This window comes from Filicampus tigris, chromosome 19 (assembly GCF_054856515.1).
Source record: "Filicampus tigris isolate MCC_2025a chromosome 19, RoL_Ftig_1.0, whole genome shotgun sequence".
NCBI classification, from domain to species: domain Eukaryota; kingdom Metazoa; phylum Chordata; class Actinopteri; order Syngnathiformes; family Syngnathidae; genus Filicampus; species Filicampus tigris.
The window spans coordinates 11,342,192-11,368,995 of NC_141235.1; the positions used below are offsets into that span (position 1 = coordinate 11,342,192).

The 26,804-nt window shown below is 42.2% G+C and overlaps 2 protein-coding genes across 2 annotated transcripts; both read left to right on the top strand.

Annotated features, from left to right (window-relative positions):
• Positions 1–1,124: 1,124 nt before the first annotated feature.
• On the top strand, positions 1,125–7,973 carry LOC147129514 (uncharacterized). The gene is made up of 5 exons (XM_086017525.1): positions 1,125–1,262; positions 1,373–1,402; positions 1,485–1,568; positions 1,846–2,091; positions 7,837–7,973. Exons 1-5 carry the CDS (start codon positions 1,208–1,210, stop codon positions 7,971–7,973), a joined length of 552 nt encoding a protein of 183 aa, XP_085873651.1. The 5' UTR covers positions 1,125–1,207.
• Positions 7,642–26,677, top strand: sbk1 (SH3 domain binding kinase 1). Its single transcript, XM_086017297.1, has 4 exons — positions 7,642–8,191; positions 16,193–16,437; positions 16,625–16,827; positions 17,993–26,677. Exons 1-4 carry the CDS (start codon positions 8,154–8,156, stop codon positions 18,815–18,817), a joined length of 1,311 nt encoding a protein of 436 aa, XP_085873423.1. The 5' UTR covers positions 7,642–8,153; the 3' UTR covers positions 18,818–26,677.
• The last annotated feature ends 127 nt before the right edge of the window (positions 26,678–26,804 follow it).

Sequence of the window (26,804 nt, forward strand, 5' to 3'; positions counted from 1 at the left end):
TAAAAAGCATTCACGAGCTGAGCCCTCTGTGAACTTGTTGGATGGGAAGGTTCAGAAGGCTTCATCTGCTCATCGCTACGGACCAGATGAGCTTTGAAAGAAGGTGAGAAGGGACCACAACTGCTGCTGATTGGCTCAACCTAACCCTTTTTCTTTTTTTTTTTTTTTTAATATGTCCAGATCTGTTGGTATGGATTTGGACCATCCGTCCCACAGACTCACAGCTTTGGTGTCCTTCTGCCAGACTGAAACCTACGTGCTAACAGAGAAAACGGAATTATTTCATTAACGCAACCAAAACAGACTCTAAAAATGCAATGTAAACACACTGACAATGTTGAATCAAAATTTTTAAAAATCAATTAACATACATATGATCTCACTTGGAAACCTCCACCATTACTATTCAAGTGTAATATGATATATTCTAAAATAATATCCCTCTGTTGCATCGTCATTACTACAGTGGGCGGGGGATGTTAAAGCGGACGTCAAGAAAGATAATTTCTTCCCCCAAATTTTCTTTGCGGCACCACTAGTTAAAACATGGTATTCTGATTGATATAACATTTGTAGAATATGAACTATGCGGAAAACTTCACCCGTTTATATCCATCTCACGGGCGGCCATTTTGCCACTTGCAGATAGTGACATCACAGTGCCGATTGCTGCGTTCCAGGAAGGTGTGAAGTTGGAGGAAAAAAAGGACCCTGAATTCACCAACTGGCTTTAATCTGATGCCACTTAACAATGGAGATACAGACCGTGAATGGCAAAACATAATTATAAGATTATAAACATATATTTATTTATCTTTATTCATTACATTAATTTATTTATTCAACATAACTTCATGTAACACGTCGTGATTTGTACTGACTGCATGAAGATATATTATCTCCCTGTGTTAAGTTATTTGGTGAAATGTATCATTTGCTGAGAAGATAATACGTTTCCTCATTTACATAAATAAAGAAAACATTTTGAAGGAAGGTTTGCTTTAGGTCAAGGGTCTCAAATTGAAAATATGTGAAGAGGGCCACTGGTGGTACCAAGAGGTACATAGAGGTTGACTTTTTTTTTTCTTCCTGTTGTAGCTAAGCACAGCTCGTGCTAATTTGAGCCAATTACCACCAGCTGTGCTCACTTCTCACCTGCTATAAAAGCTCATGTTGTAGATTGTTTGTCACATCTCTTGCTGAAGCCATGGCTGCGGTTTGGCTCTTGGTTGTACTGGCGCATGCGGTCTTTGTGAACAGAGGTAGTATTTTTTTTGTTTATCTTTTTCCATTTTTCCGAAGTCACTTTTGTGTGAAAAATCAAAACTGTGTTTGCATCTCCAAATGCTTAAATAATTTTTTGTGTTTGCAGGCCTTTGTTTTCCAGCTGATGCTGCACAAGGTGAATCCAGCGCTGTGCTTAAGGAAGGTGTTTCAGGTGCTGAGCAGTTGAATATGTGTAAGATTTGTTGTATTTGTTACAGATATGCATCCTGATGGTGTTTCACCGGAGTTCTTGGAACTTCTCAAGTCTTTGGATTACATTTTGAAGCAAAATGCTAAACAAGGTCAGAAAATGTCATATTCATTTTTTCCAACCTTGACTTGAGGTTTTAAGGCACATATTCTGTAATGGTAAAAAAAACTTAAACCACCAAACAAAGGTCACTACTGTGTGTGCACTGACTTGATCACATCTCAATTTACTCATTCTTACTTGAGGTGAAGTCTGGGCCTGTTATGCTAATCTAGTCTTGCATGAACAAGTGGGCAAAGTAGTTAAACTGTAACTGTCTTTGAGTAAGAGTGCTGAACATTTTTTGTGTACACAACTGTCAACCAAAGTTGAATCTGAGGACCAAGCAAGTCACATGAGCCACGACCGGCCCAGCGCCAACATGAGCCACGACCGGCCCAGCGCCAACATGAGCCACGACCGGCCCAGCGCCAACATGAGCCACGACCGGCCCAGCGCCAACATGAGCCACGACCGGCCCAGCGCCAACATGAGCCACGACCGGCCCAGCGCCAACATGAGCCACGACCGGCCCAGCGCCAACATGAGCCACGACCGGCCCAGCGCCAACATGAGCCACGACCGGCCCAGCGCCAACATGAGCCACGACCGGCCCAGCGCCAACATGAGCCACGACCGGCCCAGCGCCAACATGAGCCACGACCGGCCCAGCGCCAACATGAGCCACGACCGGCCCAGCGCCAACATGAGCCACGACCGGCCCAGCGCCAACATGAGCCACGACCGGCCCAGCGCCAACATGAGCCACGACCGGCCCAGCGCCAACATGAGCCACGACCGGCCCAGCGCCAACATGAGCCACGACCGGCCCAGCGCCAACATGAGCCACGACCGGCCCAGCGCCAACATGAGCCACGACCGGCCCAGCGCCAACATGAGCCACGACCGGCCCAGCGCCAACATGAGCCACGACCGGCCCAGCGCCAACATGAGCCACGACCGGCCCAGCGCCAACATGAGCCACGACCGGCCCAGCGCCAACATGAGCCACGACCGGCCCAGCGCCAACATGAGCCACGACCGGCCCAGCGCCAACATGAGCCACGACCGGCCCAGCGCCAACATGAGCCACGACCGGCCCAGCGCCAACATGAGCCACGACCGGCCCAGCGCCAACATGAGCCACGACCGGCCCAGCGCCAACATGAGCCACGACCGGCCCAGCGCCAACATGAGCCACGACCGGCCCAGCGCCAACATGAGCCACGACCGGCCCAGCGCCAACATGAGCCACGACCGGCCCAGCGCCAACATGAGCCACGACCGGCCCAGCGCCAACATGAGCCACGACCGGCCCAGCGCCAACATGAGCCACGACCGGCCCAGCGCCAACATGAGCCACGACCGGCCCAGCGCCAACATGAGCCACGACCGGCCCAGCGCCAACATGAGCCACGACCGGCCCAGCGCCAACATGAGCCACGACCGGCCCAGCGCCAACATGAGCCACGACCGGCCCAGCGCCAACATGAGCCACGACCGGCCCAGCGCCAACATGAGCCACGACCGGCCCAGCGCCAACATGAGCCACGACCGGCCCAGCGCCAACATGAGCCACGACCGGCCCAGCGCCAACATGAGCCACGACCGGCCCAGCGCCAACATGAGCCACGACCGGCCCAGCGCCAACATGAGCCACGACCGGCCCAGCGCCAACATGAGCCACGACCGGCCCAGCGCCAACATGAGCCACGACCGGCCCAGCGCCAACATGAGCCACGACCGGCCCAGCGCCAACATGAGCCACGACCGGCCCAGCGCCAACATGAGCCACGACCGGCCCAGCGCCAACATGAGCCACGACCGGCCCAGCGCCAACATGAGCCACGACCGGCCCAGCGCCAACATGAGCCACGACCGGCCCAGCGCCAACATGAGCCACGACCGGCCCAGCGCCAACATGAGCCACGACCGGCCCGATGTATCAGTAAATGTTTGATGGCTGCATTATTAAAGGCATGGAAATACTCACTTAACACCTATCAATTGTTTTCTTTGTGGGGGGTGTTACACTTGAAAGTCTACAACAAAATTGGCATGCTGGAGAAACATTGAGTAGTTTCTATGACTCAAACCCTGAGTTCTTTTAAACCTGAGGTCATATATCTGGACAGTTTCAATTTTGGGACAGCTGTCAAAAACCGACCCCCTTGGAGGTTAACCACCTGAGAAACCTTAAAGCAGCACTGGGCAAGAAATCGACCTGAATAAAAAATTTTCATAACTCTTTTGATGAAACATTGACTTAAAAGTACAGTAGTTTAACGGGACTTCATGCCCTGAGCGGGTTTGTATCGTTTTTACTTCAACAAAGCAACTTTGAGGAGGATGGGATCAACCCTGGCACACAAAAAAATACAAATATCCTGAATTGCTTCACAGCATACCCACTTCCTCCTTTTGCGATAAGGATGGCTCAGGATTTCATGGCACTGTGCTGGCATGCATGGGAAATGTTGATTATTGTCAAAACACTATCGCTTTTGTCCACATGGTGCCACCATAATCAAAAACTGACATGACAGCGTTGCTTTAAATGCTCCTTCAAATTCCTGAATGATTAGCAACCACAGCATTACTTGATTTGGAAAATTAATCATGGTTTTTTCCTCTTTCAAGGACTTGAATAATTTCCTAGATTTTAAACTACATAGAAAAACACAAGGATCTCAACAAATTTAAAACTTGTATGAATTGAGGTTAGCTTGTGCTAGTAATTTGAGCCAATTAGCACCAGCTGTGCTCACTTTCCACCTGTTATTGAAGATGTGGTGGCTCTTGGCTGTGCTGTCTTCATGAACACAGGTATTTTCACATTTTAAAAGTTTGCTTCCAAATTCTTAAAGCCACAACTATGAGAGCATTTTGACTGTTTTTAAACTTTGAGTTACTACTCTGTGTTTATAGACAGAATACTTTGTCCAATTCAGTATGCATTTCATTCCCATGGTGCAATTTAATGGTTTTAAACAAAGAAAAAAAACAAAAGAGGCATGTCGCGTGTGGTAAATTAGGCTGCTATGATAGTCATGACATTGTTGGCAGTACATGTCAGAAAGACAAAATCAAAATAATTAGCTTAGCCTATGGTGCTTGTTGACATGATACCGGGGTCAACACAGCCGTAGCCACGTCTGCAGTGACAAGGTTCCCCATTTGATCCAAAGTATTTGCCAGCTGTCTTTGCTCAAAATTGGAATATCTTTGATTAGCAGATTTGTCATTTTATTTCTTTGGATTGATAAATGTCACATAAGTCGATGTTGAGCACAACATAGCAACCAAAAGTTTCAGCCATTTGAACTTGAGCTTCTGTCACTCGGGCAGCAAGGACACGGGAAGCAATTTCAGGAGGAACGATTTGCGGACAAGAGAGAAACAAGGCCAGGTGGAAATTTGAGGCGACACACAAAAAGTCGAAAACTAGGCCGTGAGTCTGGTGTGTGGACACGAAGACAGAGTGGCCGTAGCGGAGCAGCCTGTTACTGTTACATCTGTTCATGGTTTGAAGGTGTCTTATCCCCCTTGGTGTGCTCGACCTTAAGTGCTTCCTGCTGTCACCATGAATACTTGACCTTCACTATGATTAATAGCAGCGCTGTTTCTGTCCTAGCCCTGATAAAATTAAAAGAAAAAAAATCTTGGCCTGTTTACCACGTTGCAGTAGATTTATCTGTTCGATTCTTCTTTGCTGGAAGTGAAATGACTGAAAGCATTATTTCCTTTCACATCTTAAAGCGGAAGTCAACCCAAACATATTTTTTTCAAGAATATATTCTATGCAAGCCCACTAGTTCAAACAGGGCATTCTGATAAATATTGTGTTTGTGGAATAAGTGTTAATCCACTCGTTTTCAGCCATCTCCGGGGGCGGCCATTTTGTCTTCTGTCAACTGAAAATGACATCACAACTGCTCACAAGGACCAATCATGGCTCGGATTCAGAAAACAAGTCAGCCGTGATTGGTCGTTGCGAGCAGTTGTGATGTCATTTTCAGTCGACAGAAGACAAAATGGCCGCCCCCAGAGATGGCTAAAAAACGAATGCATTTTTCTGCTTAACTTATATCCCACAAACGCAAAATTAATCAGAATGCCGTGTTTCAACTAGTGGGCCTGCTGGGAACATATTCTTGAAAAAAATGTTTGGGTTGACTTCCGCTTCAAGGCAGTCCAATCCTAACACACATTACATTAATTGAAATTAGTTGAACGCAAGTTCCCTCGGGTTCAAGTTTGAACATATACTGCCACTCACTCACTGAGTATATAAATGTGTGAGTTAATTGAGAGGAAATCATTTTTTCAGTAGAAATATTTTTTGTGACATTTTTTTGTATGGTGGTGTGCCATGTGATTTTTTTTTTTTTTTTTTATGTGAAAGTTGGAAATACTGTTCCATCCATTTATCTACCCATGCAGCCATCCACCTACTAATGATAGTAATTGCTCTTTGAGGCCATTCCTGTCATGTCCTAGCCGTCTCATCAGTTCATCTTAGCAAACAGTGCTGGCAGGAGTCCTGTTGTTCATCATGTACAGTTAAGGGTACATGCCAGTGCTGTGAATTAATTGCCTAATAAGGACAGTTGGCAAAGCCACCGCATGAAGTGCTCAAGCTGTTGAATTATGCAAGAGTGGAGCAGCTTGTTGCTTTCGAGAGCTCAAATCACTCAAACTACAATAACAGGAGTAGGAGTGCAGTCATTCTACACTTGTGGGTCGGAATCGGGCACTGAAAAAAAAGATATCACAACACTTTCAGTGGTTTTTGGGTATTACAGCACATTGTACTTTATAAAAACATACATTATTATACATTGTTATTATCAATTGAATGATCTTTGTGCTGCTTATTCTGGCGTGCCTACCTTGGCCACCTGGGGGCAGTATCAGACAGACAGACAGCTGAAGTGTTTAATGAGACGTCTCAACTACTCTCTCAGCTCATCAGTGCGGCACTAATATTAGTCGTTCTATGCAGAGAATAAAGAATATGACAGTGATTGTCTGTCTTTATATAAGTCGGTGCTCGCAAGTAACAGTAAAAAAAATAAAAAAATAGGTGAAAAATAACCGTGGCGCCCACTTCTTCTTGACATCCTAAAAAGGCATCCATTTCAAAAAGATTTATTTCCAATAAACTGTTGGAATGTCAATGCAACACAATACTGTTTAATCGAATTCCCAATTCCAAGTTCTGGTAAAAAAATTACGTTGAGCCCGTTTCCTTCTGTGTCGGCGAGATGATGTACTGTAACGTCTATATAAATCCACCGCAACGACTTTAGTAAGTTGAACCAAAAGTTCAATGAGTTCACTGTAAAATACAATGTCAACATTTTCTAAAAAGTCTTTTGTTCATTCTACGATGACAGAGTAAGCTACGTGTTGAGCGTGGTGTCCAGTTTTATTGGTAATGCGTGATAAATAAAACACATTGGTATATTTTTTCACACACGTTGCATGCACTCTTTCTTGAACGTATTTTTGTGCATGAGTCAGCAGTATTTGAAAATTCAGCATTTCGTATTTTGCGAAGCAAACAGCAAACATGACAGCTGCTGTTCACCATTCAGAGGTAGTTTTCTATGGTGGTCATTTGTACCATTTTTTCCACTAAATATCTTTGTATGAAGGTAGTGCAGCTTTTCAAGTGTAAAAATAATTGAAGAATTTTTTTTTTTTACTTCAGTGCTTGGTGCTCAGGTACCAAGCGCCACGACATTCAAGAATCTCTTGCGAACAAAGGGCTGAGTGAACCATCTTTGTTTATTCATTGCACACTGCAGAGAGGTTTGATTTAAAGTATATATCATTTTTACCAGGTTGTGAACAAGTTCATTTTTGGGTTCATTCCTGGCCCGTTCTTTATGAGAATCACTCATATACACTTTTAGTTAAATTTTTGCTCTGCCGTGTCCCGTAAGACTTTTCAAATTTGAAATAGGAGTCTTGCCTCAATAAAATTTGCCAAACACTGCATTACGCTATCATCGCTGAGAACCTCTGAAGTAGTGGTGCTAATGGAGGGCAGGCACTAGGACCCTGGCCGTGTGAGCGGTGCAGACGGCGAACAATGAAGAGAGCAGAGTAGTGGGGACCAGCACAGGAGCAACATCTGAGGCACAAACCACCCTCATCCCCCTGCACCAAATTTCAACCTCGCACTCCTCTTCCTCATCCTCAGGACACCAGAGCTGAGCGGGAGTGGAACCTACTCATCTACGCTGGATGCGCAGGCTTCTTCTAGGCTTCTCCTTGTTTGTGAATGACTGAGACTGAAGTGGGTCATGCAGGACCACTGGAGGAGCGAAAGATAAACAACCCCCCAACACCCCCCACTTTAGCCTACTGCCAGAGGAGAGATGATCCAAGCTCGCACACCTCAGCACCCAGCATGACGCGATCACTGCATCCGCCTCCGGACAAGTAGTCTCAAAGCCTTTCAAGGAACAGGATGAGAGTCAATTGACTGATTTTTGAAGGACCCGCACAGGATTCTTAGGATTTTCTTTCTTTTTTTTTTTGTTATTATTTTTTTTCTTTTTTACTTTCACTTTACCTGTGTGCTTCAGGTTCTTGCAGTCTTCAGAGGATCAGTTCCGCGCAGAGAATGCAGGACCATGGAGGAGACAGACAAGTCCCCAGCAGGTGATGGCATTGTCTAAATACTCATTATTATTTACGTGTAGTTGGCTATTGGTTGGTTATTTTATGTGTCAAGGAAGCTAATATTGTGTGCTGTAATAATAAGTAGTGAAAACAATTATTCTTTATACCCAACAGGAGACTTGCGCTGTTTTTCTGTTTTTCATCACTGCCTCCAATTTGTTTGGCGTTACTTCTCAGGTTCCACAGTTATCACATTTATAATCACGCACATGTGTGTAATATATAATAAATGACGACATAAATGGACTAGTGTTCCTGAATAAATAAAGAGCAAATGGATCCAACATTGTATCAGAAAAGCAATGACCTCTCGGTTGTAAATCAGCTAAAATTTGTACCCCACCATTCAACAAATTCTCCTCTGTTACTACAAGCGGAATACTTTTAGAATGAATGTGGCTCCACTTCATGAATTCATAAACACATTACATCTGCTCATTACCTGAGGAAATCCCATGAAAAGGGATTTTTACCGGGGTTTACAAAGCATACAATAGGGCATTCGATCAATATGAACTGCACTATCGAGCTTTTTACCTCATTCACCGCCAGACAATTTCAGACCCTCTTTTATCCTAACATTAGAATTAAAAAAAAAAAAAAATATATGAATAAATTCTTGGGATTGAATGGCTGAACTGTGAAAAGACAAATAAATACGTCAATGGCAGTGAATGAGTTAAAGAGGAAAGTGTACTGCTTATCCACATCTCCAATAGCTTAACGTTCTAGGTGATAAGGCAAATATAATCATAACTCAAGCCTATCACATGTGAATATTTTTTTTTCGTGTCCAAATGAGTGTATAATTACCTCCAAAGTCTGCAAACATCTGTATCATAGAAGAAACCGGTTTGACACCAACCGGCTGCCGGAGCCATCTGGGAGGAAACAGCTGTCTAATATAATATCATTACGAGCCTTGTCAATCAATGCCTCATGCAGTGTTTCAGTGTACAAACGCTTTTATTCAGCTGTGTTTATGGTTCCTCTCCCCGCACGGTTTTCCAATTAGGTTTGCTTTTTTTCTGGGCTGCTCACTGCTTAGAGACTGCTCTTTTGTGTCTGCTCAGTGTTGTATACACGTGCACATGCATCATGCAATTAAGTCAAATACTTCGTAATGAGACAGTGGGGGAGGGTTCGGGATTTTGCGTTATTCTTGTGAATGCCATTATAAACAGTACTGCTAGTTTGATGTGGATGGTGAAATCGCTCCTTCATTAGACAACGCCGCCCGCCCGCCCCTCCCCAGACCCAATTTCTGCAGCTCTCATATGAACCCCCACCCCAACCGTGTATTCGACATCAAAGCATGTGGCACAATGGGGGGGGGGGGGGGGGGGGATGCTCGTCTTTCTCATTGGATTCCCCCAATCACACACACTCGCTCACATCAAACCTCCCGTGAGGAAATGGAAGCGACTGGATTATAATGGTGGGGTACAAGGGCATGTGGGGAGGGGGGGGGGGGGGGGGAGGGGGTTGGTACAGTATGTCCCCAAGGCATCTTATTGAAGTCATGTCACCACTTAAGGATATCCGCACAACATAAAGGCAACGATGATTTTGAGCTGGTTATGCTTGTCGTCAGTGGTCTTCACTATGAAAATGCGTTGATTTGGGGAATCGATGTAATGAACGAGCAGAACAATTTTAAGTTGGAATATGGTGAAGAAATGTGGAAGGTGGAAATAATTGATTTGGGAATGTTATTGTGAGAAAAGTGGGCTCCTGAAACGTGTGAAAATTTGCAGAAAGTGGAAAATGGTTCCCAAAATGTGCTCAAAAAATGGAGTCGCTTGAAGTCGTAATGGTTGGAGTCAGTCGGGAAATGTGTGAGGAGGAGGTAATTATGTAAAATGTCTCGTTAAAAAAAAAAAAGAAAAAAAAAAAAGTCGGAGAATTTGGCCAATGTGATGAATAATTCCGCATATTTCCTGAATGATTTGAATACTTTGAAGTTGGAATGGTTTGAACATTTTCAGAAATGTGGAAGGAGGAGGTCAATATGGAAAACACTTCATAGTTTGAGAATCTTGTGGAAATGTTGAGAATGTGACAAATAGCTACGTAGGCGTCTTGAGAACAGTTTGAAGTTGGAATAGTTTGACTTGGTTAAGAAATGTGGAAGGAAAGGGTTAACACAACACCTGAATTTTATCCTGAAAATGGGAATTTCCAGAATTTGATTACTCGTGCCCTAGAGGTCCTGAATGATCTGAACAATTTGAAGTGGGAATAGTTTGAATGGATTGAGAAATGTGGAAGGAAGAGATACATTGATTTGGAAATATTGTTGTATGAAAATTAAAGTACTGAAAAATGTCGAAATTTGTGGAATGTAATTAAATTTAAACAAAGTTTCCTTAATGATCTGAACAGTTTGAACCTGAAATGCTTTGAATCGGTCAAGAAATGTGGAAGGAGGCAGTACATATGTGAAAGGAATTTTAATTTGAGAATTTTATTGTGAAAATAGGGACATTTTGCAAGTGTGATAACTAGTTCTATGATTGACCTGAACAATTTGAAGTTGGGATGATTTGAATCGGCTGAAAAATGTGAAGGAGGGTATACATTGATTTGATTTGAAGGTTGCGGAAAATCTGATAAATAGTTCTGCAGTTTGAAAAAACCCTAATGTTGAGGAATATGAAAGGAGCAGATTATTGATATCATATTATATCACCACTTAAGTATTTCTACATGACAGGCAGTAATTGCAATGATGATTTGATCTGATTTCGATTGGTGTTTATAGTCAGATTTGCCGCAATCGAATCGCGGCCACTAATGAATCTGGATTTGTTCTGTCGACAGTGTTTGGTCAAATTACGCTCCCCCGCGTTCTGTATTAGGCTCACGTTCGTAGTCAACCTATGTCACGACAGGCTCCCCCCCCACACTCCAGCTCATTCATCTCTGATGATTTCGATTTTTTTTTTTTTTTTTCTCCCGATTTCTGTGTCTTTGGCAATGCCAGCAGGACGCCTTTCAACACGCTGGCTCCATGGGGCTTTTCAGAGAAAGCGATGATTGGAAGCACAATTTGTAATTTGTTTGCTTTAGGATAGACCCAATCTGTCACTCACAGACGAGAGCAGTGATAGTACAAGTCAAGACACTGACTGATGGAAATAGAGCACACTAATGCTCAGTGATGGGAAGTAATCGAGTACAATTACTATCTTATACTTTAGTAGACTTTTCAAGTACAGTGGTGTTTTAAATTAGGATTAGGGTTTCAAAGTAGGGTTTTAAACTAGGATTAGGGATTTTAAGGAGGGTTTTAAGTATAGAGTGTGAGTACATACGGTTAAATCCTTCATCGCTAGTGTGGTACGAGTCAGATGGGGATTTCACGTCCGTTTTGGAGGCAGTCATTTCTACAGCAATCCAAGTGAAGATGCGTTTCCTCAAAGTTAACTGGAACTCATTCAAATGGGGAACAGGAGACAAGGCAATACATGAGCTCAGTCATCCCCAGCGATGACTCATCGCACCAAAAACAAGTCGTCCGTTAGTGTGAAGAGGGAGACTGAGGCGAAATCTATTTACTTCTTTTTTTTTTTTTTTCGGTTCCCTGAGTCCCTTGTTTATTTTCAGGAACAGACAAGAGGGACAAGGACTGCGCTATAAAAACGGTAAACAGTGTAAAGCTGCTGACTCTGATCCCCTGACCCACTTTGGATAGGCCAATGTTTTTTCTGGATATTAAAATACATTTGTTGCACACGAAAGGGTGCCTCATCGTTAATACCCTCAACTTTGTATCTTCAACATCTAAAATGTCATTTATGCCCTATTTTTAATTCCATAGTTATTCCGCAGTTATCGCCGTATCGAGTTTAGTGGGAGCAATTACATTACACTTATACGCCACTGCAAACTACAACCACAATGATAAGAAGAACTAGAGAAAAGTAATTTATATAGAGGTGAACGGCGAAGAGCTCCCGTGTTTACACGGATGTTGTGGGATGGAGAATTTGATGAGAGGATCAAAACATGCCTCACGTATAACAAGCGAGGGATCTTTTTTTAAATTGCTTACAGATTTAGATTGAGTGGGATTGGATTTAATAACACAAATCTGGTGGCCAAACTGAATACAAATAAATCAAATAATCAAACTAAAATACCTTAATACAAACATTCCCCGAGCAGGTGCTTAGTTGGCTTATGTCCCCTCTGATCACAGCTGCTGGTGAAACACAAGGGCCCCTTCTATGTAGCGTCACTGTCACACTCCGGACCCTTTGAGTCTCCAAAATAATCCCATCATTTTGCCAGAATAGCACTGAATTTACGCCACGTACCTTCCGAGCACAACACTGCGGTTTGTGGGTCACACCTATGATGTCATCACAGCTGCGCCGTCGCACATCGGCACTCGTAATCTATTTTTAAATTAAAAAGGAAATGGGCTCATAGAAAACCTCATTGATGGATGGGGGGAGGCGGATTTTTGTTTTTGTGGGGAAGTATATATGGTGGGGTGAATTATTTGAAGGAGTATTTTTCACTTTTACTTGAGTCATATTAATCTAAAGTAACAGTATTAATCTTACATTACTTCATTCTTACATGCTACATTTGGTTGTTCAACCCCAAGCGCAGTAATTCTCAGACAGTGCCACCTAAAAAAATACGTACCACCAACTTAACCAACATTCAAATCCAGTAGCGTGGAAGGCCTAAATATTTTTTTCAAAACTAGAGGTTTCATTCTTAAAAGTTGTAACAATATCAGAAAAATGGCATACGTTTCTAAAAATACATTTTAGGACAAAAACTTCAAATTATACATCATAGTCATAATATTATGAGGAAGCAAAAAAAAACATGACAATAAAATGTTGATATTGTGGGAATAACAGCCCCCAAGTTTACACGCCAATAGAGCAAAAACTCAAAGTCAACTAACTATAAAGTCATTATATTACATGATAAACATTTTTAAATTATGAGAATAATGTCTAAATATTATAAGCAAAAACTTAACAAGTTTCTAAGAATAAACTTTTATTTTAAACTTCATTTTATACACAATTAAGACTCTAAATTTCAAAACGATTGTTATGATAATACAAGCAAATACAAATAAATCCTCAGCATTATATCAGGATAATTCAGATATATTACTTTGAGAAAATACGATAAAATACGTCAAAATATTGCAAGTTGTAATATAACAACAAAAAAAGATGTTATTTTAGATAAAGTACGCCACCGTAACATTATGGAGTTTGAAAATTAGCACTGTATCTACACAGGATTTCTTTTTAAAACGTATTATAAATAATGATTCAATTCAAATGTATTCCACATAAATATTTACTTAAATGAATAATAATATTGTACCCAAATGAATCTTTAAAAACAAACCCTTCTGAAAAGATAAATGTTAACGTACTAACAAAGTTAAATACAACTAAAATGGATTTATTCATTTATTTATTTATTTATTTACTGCGTACCACTGGTGGTACTACAGGTACAGTAGCACCACATTTTAACAACTACTCCCCTAATGTATATTTACATATGGATATGTGTAGCCATTAAAACCTGATATAGGAAGTTTTCATAAAAGTTTTGTTTCTTGTGGGCAGAGCTGGATAAATATAGCTCCAGGCAGGATGTGACAATTTGCAAAGCTTCTTCTTGGCTTCTCCTTCTTCCAGTCCAGGAGGAAAATAAACATTGGCGCAGAAAATAGAAAGAGCGCCCGGCGTATTCCATATGTGCTCGTATCGCCGCTGATCACACGTCTTGATATGAGCCTGGAGATGATTATGTAAGACATTATGAATCCTGTTGCCTACTCACGCCGACTGTGCCCACTCGACTGTGCGTTGTCTTCAGGGAGTCCGAAAAGACTTGATCATGCTCCGCGCGGACCGGTGTTGGGCACGGGTTTTGTGGTTAAACATTTAAAGAGGACAGTGGGGAGTTCAGTCTTGCGCGGCTCACAGCCTCAACACTGACAAAAACGGGTCTTTCAATGAACTTTAAAAATCATGGAAATAATTTCCACAGCATTGAATAGTTTTATTTAAGCATTAAGAAATTGTATTGGTTTTATTGTACTAGGATTGGATCCAACTTAATTGACTTAAGCTGAATCAAGTCAATTTTTTCAGGATTGGATAGTTTATATTTAGTGTATCCACAGTAGATTCGGTCTATTAAAACTTACTCTGTTCAAATTCAAAATTACAAACAGTTTTGAGTCTTCAATTAACATGCATGCTTTTGGAATGTGGGAGGAAACCTAGCATGCGAACGTCACATGACCAAAGAAAACAGGCGAGCCATGACAGTCGTTACCGGCGCCCATAGGCACTGTGATGTCGTTTTCAGTTGACAGCAAGTGGGAGTCTAAGACAAAATGGCCGCCGAGATGATTAAAATGTGTGATCTTTGCTGCTTAATTCATAGTCCGCGAAAGCAAATATTAATCCGAATAACGAGTTTGAAACTGGGGGCGTATAGGGAAACTTTTGATTTGACTTCCCATTTAAACACATTTAAGCTTATTAAAAAACACCAACCATAGAGCATTAAAGCAATACAGTCACATGATTGTAAATGCAGAATTAATTGTGGCTATGTCCTTTGTATTATGAGGGTGCAGGTGTACCTATGAAGCAACCAGGGCCCGGCCGAGAAAGTGGGTTAGAGAAGAAAGGAACAACAAGCTTATCTGTTGGCTTGGACTGTCGAGTGAAACAGGCCATCAGCAAAATTGCTCCGCGTGATTGGATGGATGATTATGTCGTCCTTACTGTTACAGCCTAACCCAAACTCATTCTCGGATTTAACTGAGCGGCCAGTGCATTTTAGGCCTATAGAACGAAACCCAAATGAGCTGTAAAAGCAACAGGTGATGATGTTTTGTTTCCCAGAAGGCACATGGCATATTTTACCGGAATACACCTCGAAACTGTCAGCCATGTGTCTCCATTTGTCAGCTCTTCTACCTGCTCCTATTGATTTTCCCATCACTGTATGCCAGTAAGTGCTGAGAGGCCAGTCATTCTCGTGGCTGTATCGGAAAGCTCCACAAAGTGATGTCCAATGTGTGTACTCATGGCTCTTCCCTTTGTGCATACTCTTCTCCAATATTGATTTCATGCTAATGAGAGCCTCTTAAAACCCTGAAGATGTAGTCCTCCTTTGGGATATAGTTTGGAAAATAAGATCGTGTGGACAAGGGCCAGCAAATAAGCATGCAGAAGCTGATCATTTGAATCAGGTGTGTTGGAGGAGGGAAACATCTAAAACATGCAGAATAGGGGCCCTCGAGGATTGGAGTTGCCCACCCCTGTTTTAGATGTTTCCCTCCTTCGACTTACCTGATTCAAATAATCAGGATTGTTATCAAATCTTGATGATCATTTGAATCAGGTGGTTTGGAGGATGGAAACATCCAAAACATGCAGGATAGGGGCGCTCAAGGATTGGAGTTGCCCACCCCTGTTTTAGATGTTTCCCTCCTCCAACCCACCTAATTCAAATAATCAGGATCGTTATCACGGCTTGCTGATCATTTGAATCAGGTGTTTTGGAGGAGGGAAACATCTAAAATATGCAAGATAGTGGCCCTCGAGGACCGGAGTGTCCCACCCCGTTTTAAATTTTTCCCTCCTTCAACTCACCTGATACAAATAATCAGGATCGTTATCAAGGCGTGCTGATCATTTGAATCAGGTGTTTTGGAGGAGGGAAACATCTAAAACATGCAGGATAGTGCCCACCCTTTCCCTAAACTATCTCTGATTAAAATGTTCTGTTGACCAATATTAGAATGCGGGATAGCGATATTTTTTAAAAACACATTTATGAGTTCAATCCATTATATAAAAAGACAAGACTGGGAAAAATATAAATACAAAAGATACTACACCCAATGTGTTTTCTAATTAAAATTCACAATGACAATAAGTGCTGCTTTCCTTTCTTTCCCATCAGTCTGCCGCACAACGTCAAGGCCAGCCTGTCGCTTTCTCCCAGCGGGCCAGGACGGGTGGGCAGCGGCGGGGGCTCCCCCACATCCAAAACGGCCCCCGGTGGAGTCGGGGTGCCTGTGGAAGACATGCAAGCCTTGGCCATCACCTCGCTTTCTGCTGCAGATGTGGCCAAACAATTTGAGCAGATTCGCGAGCTTGGCAAGGGCACGTATGGCAAGGTGGACCTGGTGGCCCACAGAAGTCAAGGTGAGTGCATGCAGCACATGCTAAACATGATCATATACGGTACACAATACCGTGCGGCATTTCTGTATATCCCAGCATATGTCTCGTCTCTGAATGACCCAGTAAGACAAGCGGCGCATGTATCGAACACACCTTTTGTACTGTCTCCGTACACATGTTTCATCATGTTTCCGTCGGATCTTTTCAGGCACTAAAATGGCGCTGAAATTTGTTACCAAAAACAAGACCAAGCTCAAGAGTTTCCTGCGGGAATACAGTCTTACAGGCTCGCTTAGCTCAAGCCCGTTCATCATCAAAGTCCTGGATGTGCTCTTTGAGACGGAGGACAGCTACGTATTTGGACAAGAATACGCTCCCGCCGGGGACCTATTCGACATCATTCCCCCACAGGTAGCGCCATCATGCTTGTCTCCACCAATCATCGTCTTCACTCCGACGGAGCTCCTCCAATCATGTTCAGACGGTGCACTTTTAACAAGCTCTCCTGGGGCCGGAGCCTTTTCTCGGTTGCATCGCTGTGAGAGCAGCTCCGACTTTGCTTTAGAACTATTTCGCTTGGCTTTCTCATTAAAATTGCAATTGTAGCGGAACACCAGACTAGAGACGTTTACTTCACTTTTTCTTATTGGAGATCAGTGTTCGCCCTGAACTTTAGTTTGTGTTTTGCTTTTAACAACTTGGTGAAACACATTATTATTCGGACAAAAGTAGTGGGACACATGGCTAGTACTGTACTGCAATTAGGGTTCCACTTGCAATGTTTTGCATCTTCTAACCCGGTGGTAGATAAACTGTAGAGATCAATGTATCAATAATTTCATTTTTCGACTAATTTAATGTACAGTAGACTCAACACATAGAAAGTATATTCAGATTGAAACACTATTTTAACAGTTTTATTTAAATAAAATGTCTCTTCTATGAAATCCAAATGTTCAAGAAAGCCAGCAATGACTCTTAATATATAATTAGTAAGATGTTATGTTATATGTTAATGATATGCTTGTTGATGTGTTTGAACACATACAATGGTCAGCCTACATTCATGTCCTCTTGCTTGCTATTTTTTTCATCTTTCCACTCTTCCTGTAACCACTATTGTTGCTGAAATAACGCAAATTTCCCCATTGCGGGACTAATAAAGGTTATCTAGGCGAATCTAATCTAGGAAAATTTAAGATAAGATAAAATATGAATGACTTTATTACTACAGCAAATTATTTTACATAGAAATGTTAGATTTTATCACATTTCTTTGCCTCATCTACAAATGGCCTGACCCACCGGTCCATTTTAAAAATCAAATGTGCCCATACCCTGATTTAGTACGGTATGTTCCCCGAGTTCTTAACTCATTCACTGCCAGACATTTTCAGACCCTCTTTCACTCTAAGGTTTGAAAAATGGGAAAAAATATAAATAGGTTCCTGGGATGGAAAGGCTGGACTGTGAAAAGACATGTAAATTCGTCAATGGGAGTGAATGAGTTAAAATGCCACATTTCAATCACAGTGTATTGCGTATCTTCTAATCTGCATCTTTGCCTTCCTCCCAGGTGGGCCTGCCAGAAGAAATGGTCAAACGCTGCATGCAACAACTTGGCCTGGCCCTCGATTTCATGCACAGTAAAAGCTTGGTGCACAGGGACGTCAAGCCAGAAAACGTGCTGCTGTTCGACCGCGAGTGTCGCCGCATCAAGCTGGCCGACTTTGGCATGACCCGCCGGGTGGGCTGCCGCGTGAAAAGGGTGAGCGGCACCATCCCCTACACGGCTCCGGAGGTGTGCCGGGCCAGCCGCACCGAGGGCTTCCTGGTCACCACCAGTCTGGACGTGTGGGCTTTTGGAGTTCTGGTCTTCTGCATGCTCACGGGTAACTTCCCCTGGGAGGCCGCACTGCTAACCGACGCCTTCTACGAGGAGTTTCGACGCTGGCAGAAAGCCGGATGCCCCGTGGGAACATACCCGTCTCAGTGGCGCAGATTCACCGACGACGCCCTGCGAATGTTCCAAAGGCTTCTCGCCGCCGAGCCGGAAAAACGTTGCGGGGTCAAGGACATCTTCTGCTTTGTCAAATACGAGCTGGTGAGTGAGCTCAGGCGCAGAGCATCCTACCGCGCCAAGAGAGGCGAACGGTCCAGCTCGGGGGTGTGCACTGGCAACTGCGCTTCATCTTCATCCACTTCTTCCTCCTCCTCACGCACCTCCCACAGACACCCGGAGCCTTCGACGCCTCCTGGAACCTCCTGCCTTCGTCCAGCTCCCCTCAAACGGAGCGTCCTCTCTGACCCTAGAGAGGAGGCTGGACAGCAACAGCCTCCAGGACGGGACAAGAACAAAAGCCAGATGGTGATGGCCACTGCCATTGAAATCTGTGTCTAACTACATGACTTTTTGCAGTCATAGCAAAGTGCTCTCTGTATGTAAAGTCCATCTGCAAAGGCAGATCACACTGGAAATAAACGTCATCCCTTTCGCAGCCTGGACTTAGTTGAAAGGCCTTTCAGGTTGGGATTCGCGGCCAAAGACGGCTGAGCGTCCTGCCGCGCCAACGGAGGCGAACCATCCAGCTCGGGAATGAATGTGCATTACCAACTGCGCTTTATCTTGGTCCATTTCTTCTTCCTCCTAACACACTTCCCACAGACACCTGTAGCCTCCCACGCCTCCTGGAACCTCCTGTCTTCGTCCAGCTCCAGTCAAATGGAGCGTACTCTCTTTCCCCAGAGAGGAAGTTGAACAGTAGCAGTCTCCAGGACTGGAACAAGAAGCCAGATGGTGATGGACATTGCCATTGAAATCTGAGCACACTTCCATCCATCTGTTTTCTACGGTATACTGCTAAATCTTTTCAGGGTCGGTCAAGGAACTGGAGCCTAGCCAAGCTGACACCGGGCAAAGGTGCAATACTAGTGTGGTTCAGACTACCGGATACAAAGTCCTTGTGTGTTTTTACATACTTGGCCAGTGAAGATTATTCTGATTCTCTATTCTCTCCATCTCCAAACTCCATCTTAGAGGGAGGTTGAACAAAGAAGCTCACGATTATGGGAAGCAGCATGGACCCAGGGTCTGGGATTTATGGCCAAAGGCAGCTGAAAGAGTGTCCTTCCGTGCCAAGACAGGCAAACAGTCAAGCTCGCGGGGCCGCACTGGCAACCGTAGTTCGTCGTCATCATGGTCATTTCTCGGCGAACCTCCCACAGACACCACAGAACCTCCTGCCTTCGCCCCTGAAACGGAGAATCCTCTCTGACCCCACAGAGGAGGCTGGACAGCACCAGTCTCCAGGATGGGATCAAGAACAAAAGCCAGATGGTGATGGGCAGCATTATTTATGACCAAAGACTGCTGAGAGATCCTCTGCAGACTTTGATCCTTGTTTGTCTTTTTTTCCCGCACTGTGGTGGTGCTGCTAATGATCAAGACACTCCGTGGAAATGACTTCCCCATCACTTGTCACTTTATAGCAGGGGTTCTCCCAGGGATCCACTTCAGTATCCTGACGCCAGTTAAACATTTTGTGTGAATGATACGACTGAGGACACCAGTGCTTTTCTCATATCACGTCAGAGGCTCCAGATCATTCCGAGGCCAGTGATTCTAGAGCAACATTTGACTCCATCGTCTCCTGCATTTCCACACTTAAGTTCATGAAATGAACGTCCATGTAGCAGTGTGGACGGGACACGTTTTCACATGTGTCAGTGGCGTGCATCACCTCAGGACCCTTGAGTGGATCACTCCCCTTTTTATTACTAATCCATTCCAGTAAATCCATTGCAGCTGTTGGACTGCTGAGCTCCATTTCCAGGAACATTTTATGAGCAAAGAGTTGCGAACAATTACAAGGAGAGAATATGTTTTAATATGTTTTTTTTTTTTCCTTTTCTACCTGTGTGTGTGCTTGGATGTGTATGTGTGAGTTTCCAACACTAAAGCACAAAATGTTTCTAAAGGATGATGAATCTCACACCATATTGTAGATATAGTTGGTATTTTCAAAAAGTGCTCTGTAATATCAGGTAGTTCAAATATGTAGCTGTACTCATTTTCTAAATCAGGGGATTGGTTCACTGTCAGGTTAACGCATTGTATGTAGCAACTCAATAGGACGAGATGTACAGTGTATCGCTAGAGATACTCGAAATAGAATCTATGGAGATATTTAACACAGTAGCTGCTACTTTTACTTCAACTCTGAGTGTTTTTCTTGATTTGATTTGGGTGTAGAAACGGAATGCTTTGTTTCTGGCGTGGGTTCACGATTCATGAAATTTGAGAGTAGAATCTAAATATTTTGAAAGGCCACAATCATGATGATCTATCAGTTTTTATTCTCTGATGTGTTTTTTTTCAGTGTTGTGTTTGAGATATTTTCCATGGAAATATTGTTGAGTGATGCGCAAATCGGCTGTTACTGTATTGCTTGGTGGAAACTAGGGCTGAATGATTCTGAAAACCAATCGGATTGTGATTTGATATGCATTTATTATTTGAAGGTGCCCTTCCCATGTATTTTTAACAAACACAAAAAAATAATTTAATCGGTAATACAATATCATATTTATTATATGTAAATGTTTTTGGTCTTATAGGTTAGGCTTATGCTAAAATAAAGGCAAATGAGCTCTAAATTCATATGAAAGACAATGTATTACTACTTCAATTACTTTGTAAAGTTCTTAACTTTGACTCTTTAAAGTGTTCGCTTCACTCCGACAACTTCACAGAATTCTACCAAACAAGTGTGGCGTAAACATAAGTCAGTAAGTCATAAATCAATTTACAACAAAAATGCAAACTAATCTATGGCTTTAACCACTTCAACTTTTCATTTTTGATAAAACAATGATATGCAAACATGTGGACTGCACTTATTAAGCACAGAATCTAGACACTAGTGAAATAAAGCAAAACTTAAAACATTTAGTTGAATTGCCCAACTTAAAATGTTATCAGTTTGTTGCCATGAAACATTTTCTTAGTGTACACTGTATCCATACACTATTCACAGTGCTTCACTTTTTAAAAGTTTTAATAGATTTTTAAAAATCTCAAAAGCACTTTTGACACATTGTCATTATGTGGTGTTCCGTGTAAAATTTTGAGGGGGGGGAAAAATATCTATTCCATTTTATAATGAGACTGTAACAAAAATGTGGAAAAGAAATGAATACTCTCCAGATGCATTTGACGCTAACTTTAAATGAACCCCGAGCCGATTCCAGGTGTTTCGTATCTGAGGAAGTGTCCTCTGTGTCATCTGCTGTTGTTAACACGAACTGATGATTGACTGAATCCTTCGCTTCAGCCTCCAAACAGTCGCAGCTAATTACAAGCAAGCAGCGTGTGAATGTTTCAGCGTGCGCTCGTGACAACTCTCGTCCTTGTTATCATCCGCGCCTAGACCCGCTCATGTTTGTGTCGGTGTTGTTTTCATCATCCTGCCCCCCCCCCCCCCCATCCCGCACCCCCCAAGTCTTCTGACAGTCCATCAGCTCTGTTGCCATAGCGACAGTGCCACACTGCTGCTGTCGTTGGGCTTCTGTCGTCCTCGAGTCTAATTGAGCTCAAATTAAACAACTTTGCAGTCTCGCACAGCCGTTCGGAACAATTGCTCGGTTTATTTCAGTGGACGAGGCTGGCAGAGATAAAAATAAAATAGTCTGGGGTGTCCACAAAGTCTCGTTAGAATTTAAACACCTAAAATACAAAGTAAACAAATGCTTATTGAAAACTTTGAAAACGACTGGGTACCACAAACAAATGTCCTTATCTCATCAATTGCTTTTGTAATCAACGTAAATTGAAAGGAGACTTTTTGTCCATCAGGGTACAAACTGCACTAATGTAGCGCTAATTGCAGTATTCCAAGTATGTTCCCAATCTGTAAAAGTTAAATACTGTATTACTTCCAAAAGTGGCCTCCACTCTCATAGACGAAGGTGAGTCATCCACACCTTTCCCTCTATTAGAAACCCCCGCACCCGCTTAAAAAAATTTTTTTTTTTTTTTAAAAAACAGTTGGTGCACCTAGATAGCTGCAATAACCTTTTCTATTGCCACGTTAATTTCCCCCAAGCACTAAAGTTCGCTCGGGTGCACTACATATAGATTTGGTTGGCGGGCGTGTAGGCAGGAAATAGAAATGCTCCAAAAATAGACACCACCTTCCAATAAACACTTGGTACTCTCTGCAGTGGAGAAAGTATAACACTCCTAAGAAATATGGTTAAAAAAAAGTAGTACCTTTGAGGGTACCGCACCATGTTTACAAATTAAGGCCTCTTTCAAATAAATCCGCGGCACACTGCACAGTTCCTTGAGTGAATACTGTAGATCAGAGGTGCCCAAATCAGACCATTTACCCTGACATTCTTTTTTTACATGGAACACCAATAAATCCGAGCACATTTTAGCGAACCAGTCTGCCTTTTGTTTTTGACTTTTTTATTGAAAGATTCTTAAACATGTCTTGTGGTTCATTTGACACATGGCAAATGAATGTTCACTGAACTTTTAGATTGAAAACAGGGAAATGGATAAAAGTATTCACCGGTGCAAATTACATTTCAAACATCAATAACAAATGGCAATTAAATGTTCTCTTAACATTTTAATTATATGACAGGAAAATATGTAAAATATACATATACTGTATATCATATTCGTCAGTACAGGCCAGGGTTAACTTAAGGTTCAGTGAACTTTTAGATTTAAAAACAGGGAAATAGGTAACAGTCTCCTTGCAAATGAGGCAGACACAAATACGAGAGCAATCATTTTGACTGTTTTCAAACTTTGATGTGTTATTACTCTTTGTATATAGATATAAGATGCTCCTGGCCTCTTGACTTTTCATAATTCTGTATATATTTCATTACCATGGTGCAATATTATTGTATTAAACAAATATAAAAATAGTTACGAGCCATTACTCCTTTGGCATCACAGTCAATTTGACGGTACGCACGTTGCGCTTCAGGGCGCCGCCGGGTTTCTATAGCAACCAGCGGTTGCATTGGGAAACGCTGTTGGTCATCATGATCGATAAAAAAAAATATCTTATAGAGTAGAGGAGGCGTTACATCTGCTTCAAAATACTGACGAGTGAGGATGAATTGCTCGGCTGACATACGGGAGGAGGTGGAGGAGCCTTTTCGCGTGTTGTAAAATAGGCTGTTAGATGTGATAGTCATGACGTTCTGGCTAGTGCATGCCAGACAGTCGAAATAAATGAGATAATGAGCTTGTGTGGTGCTTGTTTGTTGACATAATTCATAAAAAAAAGAGTTCCGGGGTGCGATCGGGACGGAGTTGTTTTGTGCGTACTTTTGTACTTCCTCTTCTTCGCAGTGTAGAGTATTTTGCGACATGCGTCTCCAATCCCCCCGATACAACACAAAGTCAACTTTTTTCCCGACACGAAATTAATATACTGTATTTTATGGCAGCTGACGCGCGCGCAGCGCGAGAGCCACACGGTGCAATTTGCGCGGAACCAATTGTTTCTCATATATGACACAATTTACATTAAATTATACTCACAACATAATTTCAATTAAAAAAATACCTTTATTAGACACTCGAGCAGTGAGTAATACTCATTTAAGTCGATGACGTCATTGATAGTGTCAAAATCCTGGTACTCCTAGTATTAAATTGTCGGCCCTCGCTCTCACCTTTCCTTTTTTTATTCATTGTCTCCAATTTAGAAACTGTTCGGAAAGTGTCATACATGGTTATGAAGTTGGACAGAGTGCTGCTGTCCTCTTGTGTGTAAATGAGAAATTGCATTTCGTGTGAATTTTACACGCATCAACGTGAACGTCAACGTCAACAGGGCTTCAGGCCAGACGTTATTAATTCCTTGATAAAGGGTGCGGGCCATATAAAATTTGACCGCAGGCCGCATTTGGCCCCCGGGCCGGACTTTGGACATAGCTGATTATATCAATAGAAAATGCCTAGGTAAAATGTTAGAAAAAAAAAAGAACGCAAGTACCAATGCGCATGTTGTCACAAAGAAGCAGCATTTAAACCAACGAAGAAGAACTCTCCACGCCAACGAAAAAGAAGCAGCGAAACAAACAAGACGTGCGCGCCGCATACGTGGAACGAGACAGTTTCCTAACTTTGTTCACTTAAAAGTCGACCAAGTACCGCTCTTACAATATGATATCATGTCTACTAACCCGATTAAACATCTCCGGATGGAGACGTGCTGTGCAAGTAAAGGAGTTCCCTGTCTTTGAAGTGCAAGCGCCAGTGTACCATGTCCGACCCTCGGCATCGCCTTCAAGTCAAAATCAGGCAAGTAAAATATGAATGGACGATGGCAATAATGACTCCACTAAAAAGATGACGTAGTCCTAAGACGGCTAGTCAAAGCTAATGCCTGCACTGCAAGAGAGTATTATTTCACTACATATATATTGTATGAACAGGAGAAACTGCACACTACACTACATTTTGAATGATTACTTTAAAGATTTGAAATACTGATATTATAAAACATTTTTTTTAGCGGTATCGCCCAGCCCTATTAAGCCCATTACATTTGAAAATGAGTTTATTTACTCTTCCTCAGTGGCCAGCTGATGTCAATTCAACATCAATATGACATTAAAATAATTCGATTGATCTTGAATTGACATCAGATACCCACTGGGTTATACTGGCCAGTTTATTTGACTTTTTCATCGTTGCGTTGACTTCTTTGTCTTATGTTAAAATAAAATGACCTAAATTCCGTTTTTTTTCTCAGGGTGATATACTTTTCAGTCATATCACCCAGCTCTGAGTAAAAAAAAAAAAAAAACCTTTGCACCGACCCATTTGTACAAATAAAGGCTTCTCAAATAGATATCTAATTCAAATAAGCACCTGGTACACTATGCAGTTCTGCAAATAGACACTGTCACAATTTGAGGAAATGAGGGCATAAAACCAATGGGCATTTGTACCACCCATTTTTACAAATAAAGGCCTCCTCTATAATAGACACCTACTTCAAACAAACAAACAGTGCAGTCTGAGTATCTGAGGAGCCCCTATGAAGGAAATAAAGATACATAAGCCCAGTGAAAGCTCTGTACCCCTAAAATTCCAATTAGATTTCCGGATTTTACATTTCAGTTTCATCAGATACAATCAAAAGATGGTTGAATGCGAGACTTGAAGAACGTAGAAGAGTGTGACTATTTTACAAAATGAGCTTTTCATACTCGCCATCGCGTAACCTCCACTAATTGCAACGTCAAAAGGCTGTCGTCAGACGCATCCAGATGACAAATCAATAGTGGCTCACCTTGACTTTCCAATTCTGATGCTTGCAAGTCGGACGAGCGAGACGGTTGTTGCAATTAGCCTAGATGCCCATGTTGTCCAACGATCTTATCTGCATAGTCGAAAAGGTCAGGATTAGGTAGACAGTAGGTGGTTCGCATATGTACCAGAACACATTACATAACAAAAAGTCATTGCGAGCCAGCATGACTCAATATGATGCAGCCTGATTGTTACATTATTCACCAAGCGATGCAAGGGTGAGTTTCATCGTTCTACTTTTGTTGCCGCTCATGGACTGTTAAAGCAACTATTGTGATGTTCAAGGACAAAGTTGATCAAATCTGAGTGAGAAGACTTCCACTTGATCCAGTAAGACAGTTTTTCTCAAACTTTATTGAGCCAAGGTGCATATCGTCGCTGTCGTGAAAAATACTTATCTCCATTTTTTTTTTTTTCATTTTCTTATTTTTACCTCAATCATGTTTCCGCGTTACAGAAATTGCATATTAAAATTAAAAAGGTTTCCAAAATTATTCACCGGTGCAAATTACATTTCAAACATCAGACAGCGACAATATACTCCATTGTGGAAATTGCCACCAAACAAAAATGTCACAAAAGGAAAACAGCTGAAATGATGGATGCAAATGTTAATTCTGTCTTCTGCCATCTAGTTAATTGTTCCGCCTGCCACTATATGTCGCTAGAATAGATAGATGAACACAAGTACTTTATATATAGTAAATAATTTTCAGAACAATTCAGCAAAATTTGGATAATTTTCCACGGCACACTGATGATCTCATGGCACAGAATTGTTGAGTATCATTGCAATAAGAAAAAACTTTTTTTTTTGCCACCGTTGTAGAATCTTGTAAATACTCTGTGTCTTTAATAAAAATGTGAAAGACATTAATATACGTTGAAATAAAATACAATTATACACCACTTCTTTTGACTCTTGGAGTTTTTTTCGTTGTGTTTGCTCATCGGCGATATTCTTCAAACCGGTCCTAAGGTCATATTTTTTATATGATCAGCCATTTTCCCTAAATTGCCTATTATTCAATTGCAT